The sequence below is a fragment of the Emys orbicularis genome, chromosome 1 (assembly GCF_028017835.1).
Source record: "Emys orbicularis isolate rEmyOrb1 chromosome 1, rEmyOrb1.hap1, whole genome shotgun sequence".
In the NCBI taxonomy this organism is placed as follows: Eukaryota; Metazoa; Chordata; order Testudines; family Emydidae; genus Emys; species Emys orbicularis.
Window position 1 is genome coordinate 99926787 of NC_088683.1, and position 22564 is coordinate 99949350.

The 22564-nt window shown below is 45.9% G+C and overlaps 1 protein-coding gene across 1 annotated transcript in view; it reads left to right on the forward strand.

Annotated features, from left to right (window-relative positions):
- The window catches only part of MYH9 (myosin heavy chain 9), a 95861-nt gene that overhangs the window by 13202 nt on the left and 60095 nt on the right, over positions 1-22564 (forward strand). The window contains exons 2-3 of the mRNA XM_065415046.1: positions 6759-7108; positions 14266-14422. Of these exons, the coding sequence (XP_065271118.1) occupies positions 6776-7108; positions 14266-14422 (490 nt within the window). The 5' untranslated portion in view covers positions 6759-6775. The remainder of the gene's footprint in view (positions 1-6758; positions 7109-14265; positions 14423-22564) is intronic.

Here is a 22564-nt window from a genome sequence, read left to right on the forward strand (position 1 = left end):
CTAATCTTGCCTCTACAATGCTGCCATAAAGGTCACTAAACACACTTCAGGATAATTTCCTATGAAATTTTCTTAGTCATCTAGTAAGACACTATTAAATTTATCAAAAGGTAAGCTTCCAGACAAATCATTCCTGCATGTAGAAAGGGAAGCACAAGCTCCAATTCTGAGCATGTAGACTGATGTTCTGTTACAGTGAGCTGTTTCGGACACTACACTACTTCTACCTAGGTATTCTATGGCCCATACCAGTGCACCTCACAAACATCAGTGAAGTTATCCTGACAAGACTCTAAAGTAGGAAAGTAATATTCCCATTTTACAGATAGAGCTGATGTTACCTGTGACCCTCCCAAGGCCACACAGGATATCTGTGGCAAATCCAGGAACTGGTCCCAGTCCAAGACTTACACTATAAGACCAGCCTCTTTCCCTTTAAATGCTATTCTCTGATAAGAAAGGAGACAAATCTGCCTCAGCATGGTAACTCCTTTTCCCCAGAAATTCTGTTTTAGCACCTATGGGACTAGTTTGGGAATCTCCAGTTAGTGAAAGCTTTGGAAGACTCAAATCAGAAGTCTCCTGGTTTAATACTAGCTGTTTAACCCGCCCTCCAAGTACTACAGTAAATTTGATGCAAAACTCCTGTTAGTGCTCTTTGATTATTTTCAGTCTAACATTACTTCTGCTTTTACCTAGATAGTTTAGTATAGTCCAAGCCCATCTTGATGAGCAATGGCTCAATCCCAAAAATAACAATTCTGTGGCTGCTGACAAAGTAAACACTGGGGGAGAGGGGGTAATGCAAATAGTTCTGGAAGATTAAATTACAAACAGATTACGCTGGCTTCTTTTAAAGGTCTTGAATCAGTTCTTAGTTCTGAAACATAGAGGCAATGGCTTTCAGCAAGGCGGGCAACTTTTAGATCTTTTTTGGCCAAGGTGAGTTTCAATTTGTAGAATTGTTATATTGGCACCTGATAGTCCTGCTGGAGTAAAAGGGTGTGGGGAAGAGAACCTCCTTAACTCTCAAACCCTAAAGCTGGAAATCCGTGGGAAGGCTAAACCTATGGCTACACTACAGAGCTTACTGCACTGCTAGTGCAGATGCTCTAAGCCAATGGGGGAGAGCTCTCCTGTCAACTTAATTACTCCAGCCCCCGCAAGTAGCAGTAGCTCTCCCACCAAGTGCTGGTGTGGACAACATTATGTTAGGTCAGTGCAACTTGCATTGCTCCGGGGGTGGCTTGTTCACACCCCAAGCATGTAAGTTATAGCACGGTAAGTAGTAATGTGTACAAAGCCTAAGGCAAACTTCAGTCTGTGTGATTCCCTTGGTGCCACAAGTACTCCTGTTCTTTTTGTAGACCGAAGTGTTTGAGACAAATGCATGTTTCCTCCTAGTTCCTAAGGGGGACAGATAGTGTCTTAACTAAAAAGCAATGTTTGGTCCAGTCAGCTCAGAAGAATCTGGAAGGAAATGCATAAATAAAGGGTTCTCATACTTTTATTTCATAGTGTGGACTATCTTAATATCTTATGGGCATTACCTCTCCCATTCGTGACTGTGGAGACCACTTCTCCTCCACTTGAAATTGCACCACATCGTTGTGATAATCACACAACTACTTACATAGAAAAGAATGTGTTTGTAGATTTCTTTCAATGTGATTTGGCACCTGGATAAAAGAAAGCAAACAACACTTGACTAACCAGCTCTTCAGACTACTATGGACCACTGTTTGGGAATTACTGTGTTAATAGATCTGTAACATTCCCTTGTGTACCATTTCTGAAAACAACACTAGGAAGGAGAATTTTAAACTCCAAAATTTTTTTTAGAGATTTTGATCTTGACACTTTTTTTACATTTTTTTGTCTATAGGCTGTATTGCAACAAACAGCACAATTATCTTCTCATCTGAACTATCGCCCAATATACTTGTATGTATATATATAAATGTCCATGCCTCACACAATCATGTCTACACCCAAAACAAACTACTGAGCAAACAAACCACTTGCAGAGCAACACTAGTAGCTGGTGTCTTTCCCAGAAAGAATGATTACCTGCTCAGCGCACCCATTAATTGTTTGGCTTTTAAGCATGACTGCCTGTGTTGATGCTGTGTCTCTAATTACCACATCAGCTTCTCTGGCAAACAGGATTCAGCACGTGGAAATCAGCCTATAGTCACAGCAGAGTGTTGTGATAGCCATGCTCATGAATATATAAAGTTTCACATCTTTCATACTCATCCATGTATAGGATTTCTTAGTATTGTAGTTCATTGGGTACTTGTACATAGCTGGCTTCAATAATTGCATCCCTCCCTAAACTAGGATCTTCTGCAGGCACTTGGGTAACTATGAATTTTTTTGGCCCATGGCCTCACCACTGCATAGAATTTGGGAACTCAAGGCTCCCAGGGAATAACACTGGCACGGGACCTCTGCATTATCACAGGCTATGTCTACACTACAACCGGGATCGATGCTCTGAGATCGATCCACCAGCGGTCGATTTAGCGGGTCTAGTGAAGACTCGCCAAATTGACAGCAGATTGCTCTCCAACCGACCCCTATACTCTACCCCGATGAGAGAGAGTAAGGTAAATCGATGGGAGAGTTTCTCCTGTTGACCCCCCACGGTGTAGACCCTGTGATAACTTGACCTAAGGTACGTCGACTCCAGCTACGTAGCGTAGGTCGACTTACTGCGGTAGTGTAGACATCACCACAGAGGTCCCAGGTTCAGGAGGTACTGTGGAGCTTGTCAGAAACAGGCTGGAGCAGTGAAGGATTGGATTGGGGGCAGTAGGTGATGTGACTGGAGCAGTCTCTGTCTAGGCAATTCCCTCCTACTGTGAGCCCCATAGTTGTGGTAGGAAGCACAAGGTAGGGCAGTGCTAAGGGTTGCCCAGGAATTAGAGGTGCAAACAACCTCTTCTTAGTCCTGGCACTAGTGTTAGCACCAGCCCAGGAGGCCTAATTTTTCTACATGCCCCTCCTGCACAATGCACAACCTGGAATAACTGATGGAGGCAGAAGTGTACCGTAGATGCTGAAGCCATAGGCTAGGAGGGCTAGTTAGCAAATGGTATTGTGCACTCCAACCATCTCTCACTGCTGAAGAGTGCAGTCTTACTGTGTGTGAGATGGAGGAGGAGGAGAAACCCTGAAATAAGGGTTTTGACCAGTCTCCTTAATGTGGCTATCATCTTTGATTGTGAAAGGGTCCATACCTGGGTGAGGTATCTTTTTGACCTGTGGTCCCATTTCCTAGCCAAAAGGTGTTCATCTCTACCTCAAAATGTGAGGGAGAAGAATCTCCAGACTGTAGCAAAAGTATGCTCTGAGTGGAAAGGAAGTCAGGAATATGTATTTTAGGCTGAATGTAAAGCTCTTCAGAATGTAGTTGCGTTCAGTTTAATCATTTCCTGAGGAATCCTAATTTAGCTGAAGCACTCAGCCTCTGGTGTCCTGCTTGATTATAGCCAAAAAAGGCAACTGGTTAAATTCTTGGGAGTTGCATTTGCAGGAAGCTGTGTAATGGAGGTTAGAATACATCTGTTGCCTTGCCAAACCTGATACGATCATGGACACAATGAACGTTTTAGTTCCTTTTTTCTCTCTTTAACCCTTTGGCTGGCCTACAATCTGTAGTAGATATGCAAGGCCACCTGAGATTTGCAAGATCTCATACTGAATCACCAACCCATTCTTCCAAGAACCTGGACTACTTTCCCCCTTCCTGTGTATTCTCTCAGGCCAGATGTCCTGGAGTGTGGTGTAGTGCTAGAATGGTCTGACAGCTGACTCTCATTTTAGTGGTGGCCTCATTTACAGGTGTGTGCTGTCTAAGCACTGTAGGATTACAAACACTGTTGCTCTACCTTTGCTCCTGCTGCTATCTAGCCAACAGTGGGTGTAATGGGTTGTCTCCTTGGGCCCCTACTGCAGGTTGTACCTGACTTGCTGCAGAAATAAGGCCTAAAATACCGTCAGATCACAAGGGCCCTGCTTGTGTCTACTTAGTCTTCTAGCCTCAAGTGTATTCTTAAAACAAGCTTGTTTAATTCCTTGCATTCATGGTCTAAGACAGGGGTAGGCAACCTATGGCATGCGTGCCAAAGGCGGCACGCGAGCTGATTTTCAGTGGCACTCTCACTGCCCAGGTCCTGGCCAACAGTCCAGGGAGCTCTGCATTTTAATTTAATTTTAAATGAAGCTTCTTAAACATTTTAAAAACCTTATTTACTTTATATACAACAATAGTTTAGTTATATATTATAGACTTATAGAAAGAGACCTTCTAAAAAAGTTAAAATGTATTACTGGCACGCAAAACCTTAAATTAGAGTGACTAAATGAAGACTCGGCACACCCCTTCTGAAAGGTTGCCGACCCCTGGTCTAAGATGTAGATTTTAAATCTGAGTCCAAGTGATATTGCTATATGTGGACTACTTGTTCCTTACTGATGGCTACAAAACTTGCAGAGCAGGAACAAGTACAGCATTCAGTACAAAGCAAGAGTACAGTTATCCATTTGTTAGAAGGAATTTCCCTGCATGTGCACACATTGCTGGATTGGGCCTCGGCGCCCATCTATACCATAGTTGGCATTTTTCCAGACTTCTCTTGCTGTTGCATGTGCCTGATGTTAGGCTTTAAGTTGATCCCAATGCATGTTGGGGCCAGATTGCTTCTGCAGTGAAGCTCTTAATGCCTGTTGTCTCTTTGGGAAACTCTGCTGTGCCCAGGTGGCTTTGCAGGCTTTGTTTATGTACCTGAAGAGGAACTGTTGTAACAGTATTTGACAGCCTCCTGTTGCATGCATAGACCATTCTGCCTCTTCTCCTTTTTTCTTCTCTTTTCTGGCTAACTGAAAATTCTGACAAAGTTGCACAAAATCAGAATGAGTTAAGTGACTGACAGGTGGGGGAGCACGGATTCTAAGGGGTAAGGCTTTTGGTGTTTTTGTGAAGTGTCTGGCTTTCTCTGGTTTAATGAGCCCTGGTGCATGTAGCGCACTAGAATCTTGATTCGCCAACCAAATGGTGCCTTTCATAAATCCCATTTTAGGAACCAGAAAGCGCTTGGCGGAAGCATTTCTGATAGTTTTGATGAAAGATTAAATCCAAATTACTTTGTTTTATACACACACCTAGAAATCCCCAACGTTCTCCCTGATGCAGTGTCAGTGATCTCTCCATCACTAAGCCTCAGTTATGTCACTGCTACAAAAACATGATGATCTTTAAACAAGATAGTGACCACAATATTTCTTAAACCAGAAGGTTTCTGTACCCTGATAACCAGCGTCTTCAACAGTATTTTCCTGTAAAGATGACCTGCAGAGCACAAATAAACTGAGTTAAGCCCAGATTTGTGTTGGGTATCTACCATAATCTGGCTATGGGGAGTACTTAGTGCATTCTTAACCCGCCTTTTAAATTCTCTTCTTAAAATGTATCTTGAGACACTTTGGGATATCTTCAAGGAATAAAGGGTAACTGCCAGCTCAACCCAGGCAATCCATGGCATTCGTAAATGCTGAAGTACATCAAATATCACATTTTCAGTGAACCAGGAAATACCAAAAAGACTTCAAAATGGAGGGGGAGCGAGGAGAGAGCTAAAAGGCTTGGTGAAAACTGTTCTGTAGTGAATTCTGTCAACAGCCTCGGGGTGGGCAAACTTTTTGGCCTGAGGGCCACATCAGGTTTCTGAAATTGTATGGAGGGTCAGTTAGGGGAGGCGGTGCCTCCCCAAACAGCCAGGCATGGCCTGGCTCCTGCCCCCTGACGGCACCCCCCCCCCCCGGGACTTCTGCCCCATCCAACCCCCCCGTTCCTTGTCGGGACCTCTGCCCCATCCACCCCTCCCTGTCACCTGACTGCCCCCCGCTGCCCCATCCAACTCCTCCTCCTCTCCTTCCTGACTGCCCCCCGGGACCCCTGCCCCATCCAACCACCCCTTCTCCCTGACTGCCCCCTGTTCCCCGCCCTCTGACCGCCCCAACCCCTATCCACACCCCCGCCCCCGACCACCACCCCGAACTCCCTTGCCCTCTATCCAACCCCCCCTGCCCCCTTACCGTGCTGCCTGGAGCACCGGTGGCTGGCAGCGCTGCAGCTGCGCCGTCCAGAGCACCGGGTCAGGCCAGGCTCTGCAGCTGCGCTGCCAGGCAAGAGCTCACAGCCCCAGTGCCCAGAGCATTGCGCCGGTGGTGCAGTGAGCTGAGACTGCGGGGAAGGGGGAACAGCGGGGGAGGGGCCGGGGGCTAGCCTCCCGGGGCAGGAGCTCAGGGGCCGGGCAGGAGGGTCCCACGGGCCGTAGTTTGCCCACCTCTGGCCTAGATAGTGGTGGTGATAGTACAGAAATCTGGTCTTAACTGCAATGCGAACAAGTAGTTATCTAGGTGTTTGTCAGTAAATTACTATAGGGATTGGTGCTTCCAAATTGTCTAACATGTTTACAACCTTAATTTCAGTTTAACTTGTTTTTGCTAGGGAATAGAAAATACATATTTTACAAATGCTAAATACTCAATGTTTCAAAAGTCTGTTCTTTTCCTGTCATTTTAGGAGGAGAAACCTGACCTTGTATGTAATTCAAGCAAGCCACCTGTGATTACTGAAACAAATTTAAGGTGGGGGAGGCTCTGATAGCCAGGGTAGAGTCTATTTGCCTCTAGGAGTTCATAATGCTGCTTAAATTGTAAAAACTTGACTTATTTTTTTGTTCTTTCAGGTCACTCATAAGTCACCATGGCTCAAAAAGAAGTTGATAAGTACCTTTATGTGGACAAAAACCTCATCAACAACCCCCTGGCTCAGGCTGACTGGGCAGCCAAGAAACTGGTGTGGGTCCCATCGGAGAAGAATGGGTTTGAAATGGCCAGTCTGAAGGAGGAAGTGGGAGATGAGGCCATAGTGGAGCTGGCAGAAAATGGAAAGAAAGTGAGAATAAACAAAGATGACATCCAGAAGATGAATCCACCCAAATTCTCTAAAGTGGAAGATATGGCAGAGCTGACCTGCCTGAATGAGGCCTCTGTGCTGCACAACTTGAAGGAGAGATACTACTCAGGGCTCATCTATGTAAGTAACAATCTTCTGTAATGGGGGGAAAGGCTTTTATGGGGATTCCATGTAAACTTGCTGCAACCAACTTCTCCCAAACATGCATAGTTAACCTTACACTGCCCCATATGAAACTCTTATGTGACACTGCTGCTTCTTCAGCCCCACAACTCCCCTGGGTAGAATGGATCCCCCAGGGAATGCTGTGGTGAAATGGTTGGATGTTGGCATTTGAGTGTCGTTGTTTGGAGTATGTTTTGAATATCATTAACTTGCTTTTGGCTAGAAAAAAAGACTTTGGAAAGCAGTAAACAGGAAGCCTGATTAAAACAGTACTAAATAACAAACATCCCAAATGGGGTTATACCTAACATCTGGCTTGCTTTTCCCACATCTGGAACCTCAGTGGAAGGGAATGCTAATGCCAAGCTGGCTGTCTAATCTCCCTCTGAGATTCAGGTTTTTAGCACATGTGCCCTCTCCAGTAACAAACATCCTGTACCCCAGAAGAGTGTCTTTTTCTGTGGATGAAATGAGAAATAGCTATCTGAACTGGCAGGTTCTATTCTCTTCCCACCCACCAAAATTTACAAGAGCAACCTTTTACTGGGTTGTTGCCATGGAAATGACAGTGATCTCTGTAGATGATTATGACAGTCATGCACAAGGAACAAGGTATAAGAGCCAGGCTTGCTGACATGCTTACATGTGCCCAAAGGGGGCGTGCTAGAGGATAAGGATTTGGAATCTGCATTGGTTCTGTAGTTCCTGTTTGTGACTTGCATCAAACAGTGCACAAAAGTCTATCCCTTAAGTCACTGTTAAAGCAGAGGCTGTCAAGGGGCATAGGATGAACTAGGTTCAGTGGTAATGTGGTGGTTTTTTAATGCACTGGTTGCTTACATCTGGAGAAACTTGTTCCAGTTTTGTTTGGTCCTAGTCCTTATTTGACAATACAGAATAGCAGCAAAATGGTCAGCACTGGAATTAGCAGGAGATATTACTATTAAGGCCTGATGTTGAGTGTCTCTAGGTAATGTAAAGTAGATTCTTTAGTGTGTTATGTCTGCTGCCCAATGACCTATTGAGGACACTAATGTTACTGTAGTTCTAAAGAAAATCTAGATGACTGTTTTGTCCCCCCCCCCCCCCCCCCCGAACACCAACCAGTAACATTCAAATCTCATGTACCTTGTCTGACCTCTCCTCCAAATGTCAAGAGCATGTTTCTAACAATACGTCTCCTATAGTGTCTCTCACGTACCTGCTACTTAATCACCCAAAGAGGCCTAGTCCTCTTCCTTACCACTTCTGTGGCAAGACAAAGATGATCTCTGTAGCCATTAGCAGAGATAAGCAATCTAATCTAGGGCAACAAATGGCATATGTTCACTCCCGCCATGTACCTCTGTAAGAACTCCTTTGAACTACCAACTTCTTGGTCAGTGGTTTTCAACCTGTGGTCCTGACCCCTGGGCATCCACAGACTGTCTCAGATTTCCACAGGAGTCCGAACCTCCATTTGAAATTTTTTTAGGGATCAGCAAATGGAGAGGCTGAAAACCACTGTTCTAGGTAATATAATCCTAACCTACAGTCTTTGGCTCCACTTCTGGCTGATGCTGTGGCCACCTTTATGCTACTCCAGAGGCACAGGGGACATAGGCAGCTGCTACAGAATACCATTGTTGGAGTGGGGGGGGTTCAAGGTATAGAACTGGTGTAGAAGCTCTATGCCAGCCTTCTCCCTGTCTGATGTCAGGGGGCATGATGAGGTGTTGGCTGGAGCTCAGTACATTTAGTTATTCTAGGTTGCTGAATAGCTGATTGGTATTGTGTGTAACCACACCTGCCCCCATCTCCCCAGGCTGTGACTTCTGAGTCGTGCAGCTCAGAATCAAAGCGGTACTTGTGCCTTGTACTGTTGAGAAATGGGTATATTTTCCCTTCCTAATAAAGCTATTAAATTTAAAAATAAAGTGTAAATGGATCGTATGTATCCTAGATAATATCTCCCTCCTAAATTAAATTAACAAGTCTTGAAACTAGTGGTAGGTAGTCAATTTTAAGTGACTTAAATATTTCACTTGCCTTGCAATAGGCTGCCATTTCACAGGTGTTGAGATGTCCCCTCAGTGATGCATCGGACAGATGGTCACATACCCTTTGTGAAACTGGTTATTTGTGGAAGTAAGATTTCCTTCTTAAACCTAACTAGTAATGCATTATGCTAGAGAGAAACTTGGTCCTACCAATCCATCCAAAAACATGAGTCTGCCCATTAGTGAAGTGAGCTGATCAGATTGGCCAGCAGCTCTCCCCAGTGAGTCAGGTGATTAAGGTGAAGGGCTAAAATCCTTCCACTGGACAGCAGCTGGGCACTAATCTTTGTGACAGGAAGAGAGCAAGCACAAACTATCTCTGGCATAAAGATCTCTGGAAAGGTCATAAATACAACACAGCTTTGTTCTTGGCTTCTGCCTCTTCCTGCGGGTAGGGGCTCTGTTTCTGAGAAGTGTGTTTGTGGGGGGGGTGTTTCCCCTATCCTTCCTGTGAAGGGGGTGGGAAAGCTTGAGACTAAGTTTACAGTGGGGACTCTGAGGCTGTCTACACTGCCACTTTCAGTGCTACAACTTTAGTCGTTCAGGGGTGTGGGAGCCCCCCCAGCAACAAAAGTTTTAGTGCTGAAAAGCGCCAGTATAGACAGCGTTTTATCGCCAATAAAGCTACCACCCCTCATTCCGGGGGGTTATTTTTTATCGCCCGGAGAGCTCTCCCCCGGACTTCTGGCTAAGAGAGGTGAAAACATTATATACCCTAAGATGTTTGATCAGGGCGTGGCAGACATTTCAGGAACTTGGAAACAGCAAATCAGTGTCAAATTGAAAGATTTGTTTCTACAATGGTGATTGGTTTAGATGACTTTGCTGATGGTTGTGATTATCTGCTTTCAGTCTCTGAACTGAGCTTGACTTTAACCCTTCCTGTCCTAAGCATGTTCTGTAGCTCATCTTGGTAACTTGTTTTCCCCACTGCTCACCTTAAGTGTGCGTCCTGGGTCCTGAGCAGAAAGTAAATCCAAAACCTTACAAATATTCCAGTCCAGCAACCACATCAGCAGAGGGTAGACCCTGGGAAAAACTTTTTTTCCTGCCTAAGCTGTTCTTGTCTCCTGAGTCAAACATGCTCAATCTACTCCTGTCAGCCTTGCAGAGATAGTGTAACTGCTAAAGAGTAAACCTGATTCAAGTCTGCCCTGTGCATCAACCAAAACACCAGTGAGGTTTAATTCCAGAACTATAATATTGGGCAGTGATATCTGAAGCAAAGCACAGCTGCAGTGGAGGCAACTTGTTAGGTCTCACCTTTGTGCATTAGCCTTTAATCTCTGGAAACTTGGGTTCAGTTCCTAGACTGGGGCAAAATTGACAATACAAAGAGCCTAAGATGACTTTTGCACTCCTTGGTAAGGCTGGCAGACTGAGTGGAGTAGCAGAGTGAGTGAGATCCCTGTGTTGGGACTGCAGATCAGGAGGGACGTGCACTGGTAGAGCTGTGTAATAAGTATCTCTTCCATGAACCTCAAATACTTAATTTTATCCTTTTAACTATTGTCTTAGAAAAAAGAACAGGAGTACTTGTGGCACCTTAGAGACTAACAAATTTATTTGAGCATAAGCTTTCATGGGCTTAGAGAATTACTGCTCTGCAAAAGAGACTGCCCTTAGGTGTTCTCTTCCCCCCGCCCTCTCCCAATTGGTGGTGGTGATGGGGGGAGGAGACGACAACCTTTTCCTTGCTGCATGGCTTCATTGGTCTGATAGCATTAATGTTCTTTTTGTTGCTAACTGCTGCTCTTCCTGTGCTGCAGACTGCTTCCATCCAGCTTCAGACCTCCAGGCTATTCTTGCTTGGAATATGGGCAGTCCTACTTCACCAGCTTACACTCCTCTGTAGGAAGCTGTACTAATGCAGACTCTAAATCCATAGCTGAATCTTTCAGCATTATTTGCTGCCACTTATTCACTTCACTTTTTTTTTCTTTACCCCTGGCCCCTCCCCGCAACAGGCATATTCTCTTCTAATCTGTTTCTATTTACAATATCCATATAGTGGCTATAACCAACAATGGTTATTCCCAAGAAAAACAGCTGCATAGTTTACAGTATAGCATCTCTTTGAACTCCAGCAAAACAATTGTGCAAGTTCCAGTTAGACTATAACTTGTCCCTTAACAGCATGGTTGCCTGCTGCATCAGCCACACCTGGTATAGGGGAAAAGAAAGGGTGTGTCTGGGGCATTCTGTGGGCAGGTGTGGTGGAACAGAGCTTCACTGCATCTGATCCACCATTGGCGTAAGGTATGCAACAGACCTTACACCATTGAAGGAAATTAGAGCAGAATGGGGCCTATTAACTTCCACTTGCATCTGGGAGCCATGGCAGCTCTATGTCCAAACACTATATTGGACATCCCGGAGGGCCAATATCTGCTGGTATTACTGTGGCAGAGCAACCCACTTGGCTAAGTCAGCTCACTAAAATTCAGTGAACCTATCTAAGCATGGCAATGATTGCTCATTCGTGTCAGTTTTCTCTTGGCCTCACTTAAATACCTCTCAACATTGAGCTACTAACCCAGCAGGTTGCTAAATTTATCTAACTCCTTTGGTAGGATCCCATCCTGGACAGATGCTTCAATAATATTGGGGTCTTCTCTTTTGGAAAAAGAACAGGAGTACTTGTGGCACCTTAGAGACTAACAAATTTATTAGAGCATAAGCTTTCGTGGGCTACAACCCACTTCTTCGGATGGTTGTAGCCCACGAAAGCTTATGCTCTAATAAATTTGTTAGTCTCTAAGGTGCCACAAGTACTCCTGTTCTTTTTGCAGATACAGACTAACACGGCTGCTACTCTGAAACCTCTCTTTTGGAAACTATTCTTTAAATAGTGTGCAAGTTGTCTAGTGTCTTCCAATGCAAGACTAATTCTGAAACCTCCATACACACAGGAAAACTTAGTTGGCATACTTTCTTTTGGGGAGGGGTGTGTGTGTCTAATTGGCGCACAGACTTCCATTACAGCCATGTGAAAATGGATGTGGATGCCCACTGAGGTGGTGTGGGATTAAAATCGTATTCCTGAACTTCTTTGTCTTGAGTCTCAGACACACAAGTAGGGCTAATTATTCAAAGTGAAAGCAACATCCAGAAAATCAGGGTTATGATCATAAACTATGTAACAGATGCTATCTCCACCCTTCTAATTGCCAGTAGTCTAATCTTTACCCTGATCCAGCTGAAGAGGCTAAATCTGATCAAATGCCCCCAGTGCTTAGAGTAGAGGACTCTTTACTACACCAAAACAGTTTTCTTTGAGAAAGTGAGGGAAGTGTAAGATGTAGAATGTGCCAGATATGCCCTATTCTTCTAGTAGCATTTCAGATAGGATGAGAGAGTGGTCTTATGAAGCAAACACATGCCAATAAAATCTATATGCTCTTTGAGTGACTACAAACCTCAGGAGCAAAGCTTGGATTCTTAGAATATCTAAGAATACATTCTTCCTTCTGCCCAAAATACTTTCCAATTAAAAAGTGCATTCTGAGACTTGGGTACTAACAAACCTGTAATACTTTCTCTTCCTGTTGTCTTGGCACCTGTCTTTCTCAGGTAGGTGTCTTAAAATTGCAGTAAAAGTATCTGGACATTTATCTTGCCTCAGAACTCTGCAGGATTAAAACCAGTTGAAACTAAATTCCAAAATTTGGGTTTGGTGTGATGGATGCTAGTGATGGTGGCAAGTATTCCCTTATTGTTAAAATGGGAGACTCCAAAACAGTTTTACATGTTGATCAATTCCAAGCTACGTTGGACTTGTGACCTTGTTTTAAATGCAGCCCCAGCCAAGTTTGTGTCTTGTATGTGAATGAACTACAGTGGTGCCTCAAAATATTTCCTCTTACAAACTAACTTTGGCTTCACCTCTGAATCAAAGCGTTGTTTTGAATGAAGGGGTCAGGAGGAAGTATCAGCTGTCCATCAAATAATGCAAAGAATAGCTTACTGTGTACTCCTTCAGGGATTTAGTATGGAGGACCTCTCCTGATCTCCTACCCCTTCCCTTTCTCCTACCTAGGGAAGTGTACTGCCTGTCAATTTTTTACAGCAACTTTAATAGGGGGAAACTGCTGAAAGTAAATCCTTGGTTACTCCCATACAGGGAATTCTACTGGAAATGAGTAACTTTGTAGGATCCTAACCAAGCAGTAGCCATAGATTCTAAACCCACAAAGGACCATTGTGATGGTCTAGTCTGACATCTTGTATAATACAGGCCATAGAACATCCCCAAAATTCCTAGAACAGATCTTTTTAGAAAAATATCCTATCTTGATTTAAAATGGTCAGTAATGGAGAATCTACCATGACCCTGGGTAAATTGTTCCAATGGTTAATTACTCAGTGTTAAAAATGTATGCCTTCTTTCCAGCTGGACATCGGTTTGTGATAGCATGACTCCTGTACTTCACACTTCTTGGCAAAGGATAGCTCTACTTAAGAATTGATGAATTTGAGCAGGGGGACCATATATGCATGTTAACGGGTGTTCTGTGATATATTAAGAAAAAATGCATGCCTCCCTGCCCATGGTGCTTAATGCAACACATTACTACTTGTCCCTACATTAGCTTATGGATGCTTGTTCCCTTGTGTAGCTTATCACGGGGGTCTCAGTTATACTCTGGACAACTATAGTAAGCAGGCTTTACAAATATGAGCTAGTGCACAATAAAATGTGGTCCCAGGCTTCTGGGAGGTGAACATCTGTTTTCTACAGTAAAGTGTAACTTGGTTTAAACTTCAGATCTCTGAAAGCCGGGGAAACTAGTTTTGATGGGCCCTGCAGTTAACTGGAATGAGCTAGCCAGTATAGATCAGTTGCTGCACAATAGCATCCTGATAGCATGGAGTACCTACTAGGGTAGCTTGAAGGTGGTTATGTGCCATAATGATAAACTTGGTATTAGCTGTTGCCCAGTTTCTAGTACTGATTTGTGCCTTCCTGTCTCTCTTCACTGCCCCAGTAGAACCTCTCAAGCAAGAAACCCTTAAAAGAACAAGGATCTGTCTGACTCTTAACCACTGTTAACTGATGTCTTTTCTCTGCAGACCTACTCAGGCCTTTTCTGTGTGGTTATAAATCCCTACAAGAACCTGCCCATATACTCAGAGGAGATTGTGGAGATGTACAAAGGCAAAAAGAGGCATGAGATGCCTCCTCACATATACGCAATCACAGACACTGCCTACAGGAGTATGATGCAAGGTGAGTGCCAACTATGGGACAGTGACTTTCTTAGTGAGATCTTGAAGTCAAAATGATATTCAAGACATAGTGGGAGGACTTATTGTAAAAGACAGCAAACCTCTCTGAGGATGTGTGGAGGAGTCGCTAGGCAGTGTAACTTCCTGTCCCCCTTCTAAGGAGGGGGAGATATGCTTGGGTGTGTGTATGTGCGTGCTTATAATAAAACCATTGAAATTCACTGAGGACAAACCTAGAACTGTTTTTGGTGCCGGGAGCAGAGTGTGGTCTGAAACTCTACATCAAGACTGTACATCAAGACCAGTTTTTTATTGCATGAAAACTCAATCAAGTTCTATCTTGTCAATACTTATCTTGAGGATAAATACTTATTTGCTAGTACTACACAATGTATTGGCTTTTCATAAATTTAAAAGTCAATACATTGACCAGGATAGTTTCCTGGATATACTTAGCAGAATGCATACATAGTGTCATCAGATATAAAGAATTTAATGCAAAACCAGGTGTGGTTTATGGGTTCCTGGTAAACTGCCAGTGGATTTCTTGGTGTCACTTGGGGATCTTTTATGTAAAGCTCTGAAGATCCTGTATGAATCCCACCTCTCAGTAAGGTGATCTCCTTTTAGAGAATCAAAGCCTGCAGTTGGGGATTCCTGTGGAATGCCCAGATGTATATAGAGTTAGCACTATTCTGTCTCTTCCTGTCTTGGTATCTGGATTATGGATGCAGACGTAGAAAAGCTAAAAGGAGTGCCTAAGGGAGATAATGGACAGTCTGAAATAGTTACACTTTAGGACAAGACAGCATGGGAGGGTTGAGGCTGAAACTCCCCCATCTTGTAAGCAACTGTTCACTATTAAAAATCTGGATTTCTGTCACTTCCCCTAGAAGGGCAGAACTTTATATCACCTTTTGTTTTGGAAGAAAATTCCGTTTGGTCAGTTTCCAGTTACCTGGTCTTATCTATAGGGCCCTACCAAATTCTCATCTATTTTGGTCAATTTCATGATCATAGGATTTTAAAAATTGTAAATTTCGTTATTCCAGATATTTAAATCTGAAATTTCATGGTGGTGTAACTGTAGGGGTCCTGACCCAGAATCAAGTTGTGGGGGTGGGGGGAGTCGTAAAGTTGTTGTAGGGGGGTAGCAGCATTGCCTCCCTTACTTCTGCACTGCTGCTGGAGGCAGCGCTGCCTTCAGAGCTGGGCAGCCGGAAAGTGGTGGCTGCTGGCTGGAAGCCCAACTCTGAAGGCAGCTCCGCCTCCAGCAGCAGCGCAAAAGTAAGGATGGCATAATATGGTATTGCCACCCTTACTTCTGCGCTGCTGCTGGAGGGGCACTGCCTTCTGAGCTGAGTGCCTGGCCAGCAGTTGCTAGTCTCCAGCCATCCAGCTCTGTAGGCAGCGCAGAAGTAAATGTGGCAATACCATGATCCTCCCCCCTGCTCCCACAATAACCTTGTGACCCCCATTTGGGTTGGGAAATGCTGGTCTGCCCCCTGTGAAATCTGTATGGAATATGGTAAAAGTACACAAAAGACCAGATTTCATGGTCCATGATGCGTTTTTCATGGCCGTGAATTTGGTAGGGCCTTACTTATATAGCTTGACACAGTTAATGACCTCCATTTCTCCCCGCCCCAACAGCCTCTCAGAAACTCTCCAGCATAGTGAAGCTATGACAGTACGATAGCGTGGAGGGAAAGGAAACAGGAAGAAACTGCTTTCCTTGTGCCCAGATCAGTGACTCAACAAAACTTAAAAGTGGAGGGAGAAATGCCAACAAAGGCTGCTGGAGTACTGTCCCACAGGAGACTTGGCATGACAGATGACTCAAGGTGAAATGGAAAAGCTGCTTTCTGGAGGAGTGTAGGCAGGTCATAGAGGAGTGTAGGCAGGTCATAGAGGAGTGGAAGCAGGTGGCAATGACTTCCAGGAGTAGGAAGGCAGTGCTTCTTGTTAAAGAGCATGATTCCCCGCTGAGAAATACTAATACCTTTCCTAGCTGTCACTCTAAAACTGCTCTTCTGCATCCAGAGAACACTGCCTGGAACCTGTCTTTTAAAGAACCTCATTTCCTCTTTAAACAAAGGAATTTCTAAACTCCTTGCTCAAATGACAGGACAAATGTGCCTTCTATTCACTACATGGTAGCATGACTGCCCATAAACCTCTTATCTCCAGTTCACTTCCTCTATTGCTTCCTTCTCTTCCCTGCCTACTCCTTGTCAGCAACAGTGCCAACAGCTGTTTTCTTTAAACAAGCTACTGACTTGTCCTAGCAGAGTTTCTAGTTTGTGGGAAGCACCTTCACTTCTGTGCAACAATGGAGGCAATTCCTTTGATGCTATTGTAACAGGATTCTCTGGAAGACGAGGCTTCCTTTGATTATAACTAACAGCAAAACCACTTGACGGATGTAGAGCAAGCATCCTGTATGGAATCTCTGCCAGTTACACAAGTTGGTTCTGCGGACAGCCACACAGTTGTGGCTTAGAAGTGATAGGTGAAGTTCCCTTGCACGTGGTGGTTTGTAGCCAAATGGTCACTAGTATCTCTCCTCATCTTTCTTCCTGACTTTGATGCAGTGTTAACTGTCTGAAACCCAGAAATCCCAGACTTGCATTGTTGATTCACTGCAAGAAGCTAAGGCCTTGGCTACACTTGCGAGTTGCAGCGCTGTAAAGCCGCCCGCTGCGGCGCCAGTGTGGCCGCCCAATGCACTGTGAATAGCCTCCAGAATTATTCGACAGTATCCCACAATGCCTGTTCTAGCCACTCTGGTCATCAGTTCAAACTCTACTGCCCTGGCCTCAGGTAACCAACCATGTGACCGACCCTTTACATTCCCCGGGAATTTTAAAAATCCCCTTCCTGTTTGCTCAGCCTGGCGTGGAGTGCTATCAGCGAATCTTTCCAGGTGACCATGCCTCCACGTGCCAAGCGAGCCTCAGCATGGAGCAATGGCGAGTTGCTGGACCTCATCAGTGTTTGGGGGGAGGAAGCTGTACAGTCCCAGCTGCGCTCCAGCCGTAGGAATTACGATACCTTCAGGAAGGTATCAAAGGACATGATGGAAAGGGGCCATGACCGGGACGCCCTGCAGTGCAGGATTAAAGTGAAGGAGTGCGGAGTGCCTACCGCAAAGCCCGCGATGCAGACGGCCGCTCAGGTGCTTCCCCCGCGACCTGCCGATTCTACAAAGAGCTGGATGCGATACTTGGGGTTAACCCCACCTCCGCTCCGAGCACCACCATGGACACTTCAGAGCCGGTGGGGGGGGAGGAAGAGGAGGAGGAGGAAAACAGGAGTGATGGTGGTGGGCCGGATGGAGACACCCCGGAATCCCTGGAGCCATGCAGCCAGGAGCTCTTCTCGAGCCAGGAGGAAGGTAGCCAGTCGCAGCGGCCGGTACTTGGTGGAGGACAAACAGAAGAGCAGGTTCCCGGTAAGCAGTTTTTTTTTTCGGGAAGGGATTTTTTCTGTGCAGGCTCTTTGGGAGAGGAGGGTTAGGCATGCATGCCTAGATGCGGAATAGTGCATTGATGTGGTTTATCACATCGCGGTAATCAGCCTCGGCAATCTCCTCGAATGTCTCATCCAGAACGTGTGCAATGCGCTTGAGCAGGTTTATCGGGAGAGCCACCGTGGTCCTTGTCCCAGCCAGGCTAACGTGTCCGCGCCACTGTGCCGCGAGGGGAGGGGGGACCATTGCTACACACAGGCATGCTGCATATGGGCCAGGGCGGAAGCCGCATTGCAGTAGAATACCCTCCCTTGCTTCCCAGGTCACCCTCAGCAGCGAGATATCATCCAGGACGAACTCCTGTGGAAAATGTTGGGACAGTGTTCAGTGTAGGTGCCCCCTGAAGCTGTTGGCTCTCCCCAAGGCACAGAAACCCAGAGGACAGTGCAGCCCTGAAACAACCAGTCCCCCTTACTCACCATTGTGAGGCTCCCGTGGGATATGTGTGCTCTGTTTCGGACGGGAAAATTATGCTATTGTGTAGACCCTGTGTGTTTTCTACTCCTTAAGTGTGGGGGGGGATCATTACTCTGTCTGGTATGAACAATGCTGCCTCTGTTAAATGTTGCATTTTGCCTATACAGCTGCATCAACCTTGAGACCTCAGCCGTCCCTCTTATCGCCTGCTCAGAGACTGCAAAGACTCAGGAAGAGACCGCGAAAAAGCAAAGAAGACATGCTGCAAGAAGTGATGCGGCAATCTATTAAAGAGAATGAGAAAGCACAGGACTGGAGGGAGAGAGAAAGCAGGATCCGCCAGGAAAACGCAGCGCACCGGCGGCAAAGCACCGCGCACCGGCAGCAAAGCACTGATAGGCTCATAAGCATCCTGGAGCGCCAAGCAGACGCTATCCAGGAGCTGGTAGCCATGCAGAAAGAGGAGCAGTACCGCAAACGCCACCCCCCCTACAGCCCTTGTCCCAAAACTCTTTCCGTTGTGCCCCACTGTCACCTCCAACCCACTTTCCCCAACTTCCGTGTTCTTCACGCCACCCGCTGCCTCCAACACCAGTATCTTCACCACCCAGCCCTGAAAACCACGACCCTTACCCTCTGCACTCAACCCCCATCACCATGCAGTATAGCTATCCTGAAGTGCAGCACTCACTGCACAGCACACCAGACAGGACATATGCGAATCTGTGATTGTACCGTTCCCCACTCCACCCCCTTGTTTCTTTTCAATAAATAATTTTTTTTTCTTTTCAATAAATGGATTCTTTGGCTTTGAAAACATTCTTTATTATTGCATAAAGTAAAAGACTCCTTAGCCCAGGAACTAAACAGGCACTGCAAGTCTGCTTGTCTGCTAAGCAGACACTGATTTCTAAAGATTGGAACTACTGCACTTCACTCCCGTGCAGGGCACCAGATATCACTGCTGGTTTTCAGCCTCAAATTGCTCCCTCAAGGCATCCCTAATCCTTGCAGCCCCATGCTGGCCCCCTGTAATAGCCCTGCTCTCTGGCTGTGCAAATTCAGCCTCCAGGTGTTGAACCTCGGAGGTCCATGCCTGAGTGAAGCTTTCACCCTTCCCTTCACAAATATTATGGAGGGCACAGCACGCGGATATAACCACAGGGATGCTGTTTTCAGCCAAGTCCAGCTTCCCGTACAGAGATCGCCAGCGGCCCTTTAAACGGCCAAAGGCACACTCCACAGTCATTCGGCACCGGCTCAGCCTGTAGTTGAACCGTTCCTTGCTGCTGTCAAGTCTCTCTGTGTAGGGTTTCATGAGCCACGGCATTAATGGGTAAGCGGGATCTCCAAGGATCACAATGGGCATTTCAACTTCCCCTACCATGATCTTCCGCTCTGGGAAAAAAGTCCCGGCCTGCATCTTCCTGAACAGCCAAGTGTTCCGAAAGATGTGTGCGTCATGCACCTTTCCGGGCCAGCCTGTGTTAATGTCAATGAAACGCCCACGGTGATCCACAAGCGCCTGGAGAACCATAGAGAAATACCCCTTCCGATTAACGTACTCGGATCCTAGGTGGGGTGGTGCCAGAATAGGAATGTGCGTCCCATCTATCGCCCCTCCACAGTTAGGGAACCCCATTTGTGCAAAGCCATCCACTATTTCCTGCACGTTACCCAGAGTCACGGTTCTTCTGAGTAGGATGCGATTAATGGCCTTGCAAACTTGCATCAACACGATTCCAACGGTCGACTTTCCCACTCCAAACTGGTTTGCGACCGACCGGTAGCTGTCTGGAGTTGCCAGCTTCCAGATTGCAATAGCCACCCGCTTCTCCACTGGCAGGGCAGCTCTCAATCTCGTGTCCTTGCGCCGCAGGGTGGGGGCGAGCTCCTCACACAGTCCCATGAAAGTGGCTTTTCTCATCCGAAAGTTCTGCAGCCACTGCTCGTCATCCCAGACTTCCATGACTATGTGATCCCACCACTCGGTGCTTGTTTCCCGAGCCCAAAAGCGGTGTTCCACGGTGCTGAGCATGTCCGTGAATGCCACAAGCAATTTCGTATCGTACGCGTTACGCGGCTCGATAGCATCGTCGGACTCCTCACCCTCACTCTCACTGTCACTTTGGATCTTAAGGAATAGTTCGACAGCCAAACGTGACGTGCTGGCGAGACTCGTCAGCATACGCCTCAGCAGTTCGGACTCCATTTCCCGCAGACAGATCGCGCTGCACTCTGAAACCGTTGAAAGATGGCGCCAAAGGTGGACGGAAACAAAGGGATTTCTGGGATGCGAAGCGATGCATCACGGGGCATTGGGACAGGACCCAGAATCCCCCGCACCCACGCCCCCTTCCCACAACCCACGGCGCCAGAATGGGAAAAGGTGCTCTGTGGGATAGCTGCCCATAATGCACCGCTCCCAACAGCGCTGCAGTTGCCGCAAATGTGGCCACGACAGTGCGCTGGGCAGTTGTCAGTGTGGACAGAGTGCAGCGCTTTCCCTACTCAGCTGCATGAAGTCAGGTTTAACTCACAGCGCTGTACATCGGCAAGTGTAGCCAAGGCCTAAAGGATTAGTCTGTCTGTTTTCTTAGCACTGGTGGGGGGAGGGAGGGAGGGTTTGAGCTCTGCTTAAGTGTTTACCTTGCCTGCTGTAAGGGAAGAGGTAACAGGTGGAGGAAAAAAGAGGGTTACAGTCCTGCCCCCAGGCAAATAGCTCTCAGCTGTTGCCCCTTTCCCACAACAAATCTAACTACATGATGAATGTGGCAGTCTTGTCCAATTAGCTGATTGCTCCAGGTCCTCTTTATCTAGTCCAGAATAACATGGCCTATAACCACCCTCCTTTGTGCACTTGCTGGGCTTGGAAATCATTCCCAACTGATGGGCTAGCTGGCTGTGACCACACTCTATTTAACAAGGTTTTAGTGGGCTCTGAGTGTGGGTTTCAGTGTCTTGTAAAGTGTATGTATTGGCAGCAAAGTAACTCTAAAGCAACAGTCTCCTTTTTCAAGGATACCAAATGGCAGAAACCCTAAACTGTAGGGATGACATTGGGGTTTGACATTGGGGGGGAGGGCTGTTGTAAAGTTTCTGGTCCCAGCCAGCCTCCTGGGCAATGGAGAGCAACATTCCTATTTGACTTTCTCGCCTTTTGATTAGCCTGTGGGGGAAGCTTGATGTAGCAGCCAGTGGTATGGGAGGAATCTGAACTGAGAACAGAAGATGAAAGAGCCCAGTGCTCTGCAAGGACTGGAGGCATTTAGGATTAATGGTTGTGCCCCTTTCAGAGTCCAATATGCAGGGAATCCTTCATGGTCTGAATGCTTTTAGAGAAAGATAGCAAGCTGGTAACTCTGAATGGAGAACAGTTATCTCTTGAGCTGATAAAGCAGAAAGCCCTACATGTTAATTTGTTTGGATTCTGTATTTTTTGGTTTCACTGGGTTTATGGTATTTTAATATGCAGCCTGTTCAGGTTTAGGCGTGGGGATAGAAGGATTGCTTTTTTATTCTGATTTAAACTAATCCAGAAATGGTTTAACCCTTTGTTTTTTGTATTCAAGCTGATGCGCTACCTTTCAGAACTGGGCTTTCTGGCAGGTTGCTGTAGAGGCCCCCTTACCAAAGGTGCACCGGTGCCTATATGTTCAATAGGATTCAGTCGCTTGTGGGAAACTTAATCCAGGGCACTGCGGTGACCTAGAGGCATTGTGGAAAATTTGCCATATTTAAAGTGGTGCTGTCTTTATCCCCAGTCTACTCTGCTATGGGGCCTTGGAGGGACTTCAGAATTCTGCTCTTGTTGACAAACTTTGGAAATCCTCCAGTGTAATAAAGTTACCATATTGGTGTGTAGGAGTGAAATACCCAGGGTGCCTAAGTGCTGCAATTCTCCTGGTGTCTGGCACCTTGAGTACCTAATGGTTTGAATGCTTTCAAAGGAAGTGGCTTTATTGCGTTGAAGGATAATAGTTTCATATGGAGATGTTTTAAGCATGCAAAGCATTACTCTAATGCAGCAGATGTGCATAAAAGGGAGAGTGTGTGTGTGTGTGTGTGTGTGTGTGTGTGTAAATTCTTTTACCTGCCTTAAATTTCTAAATAGTCGAGGGTAGTATCTTCAGTAGATCTATTTGGAAAATGCATTTCAGAGCTGTTGGAATGGAGTCTGTTCAAGCTAGTTGG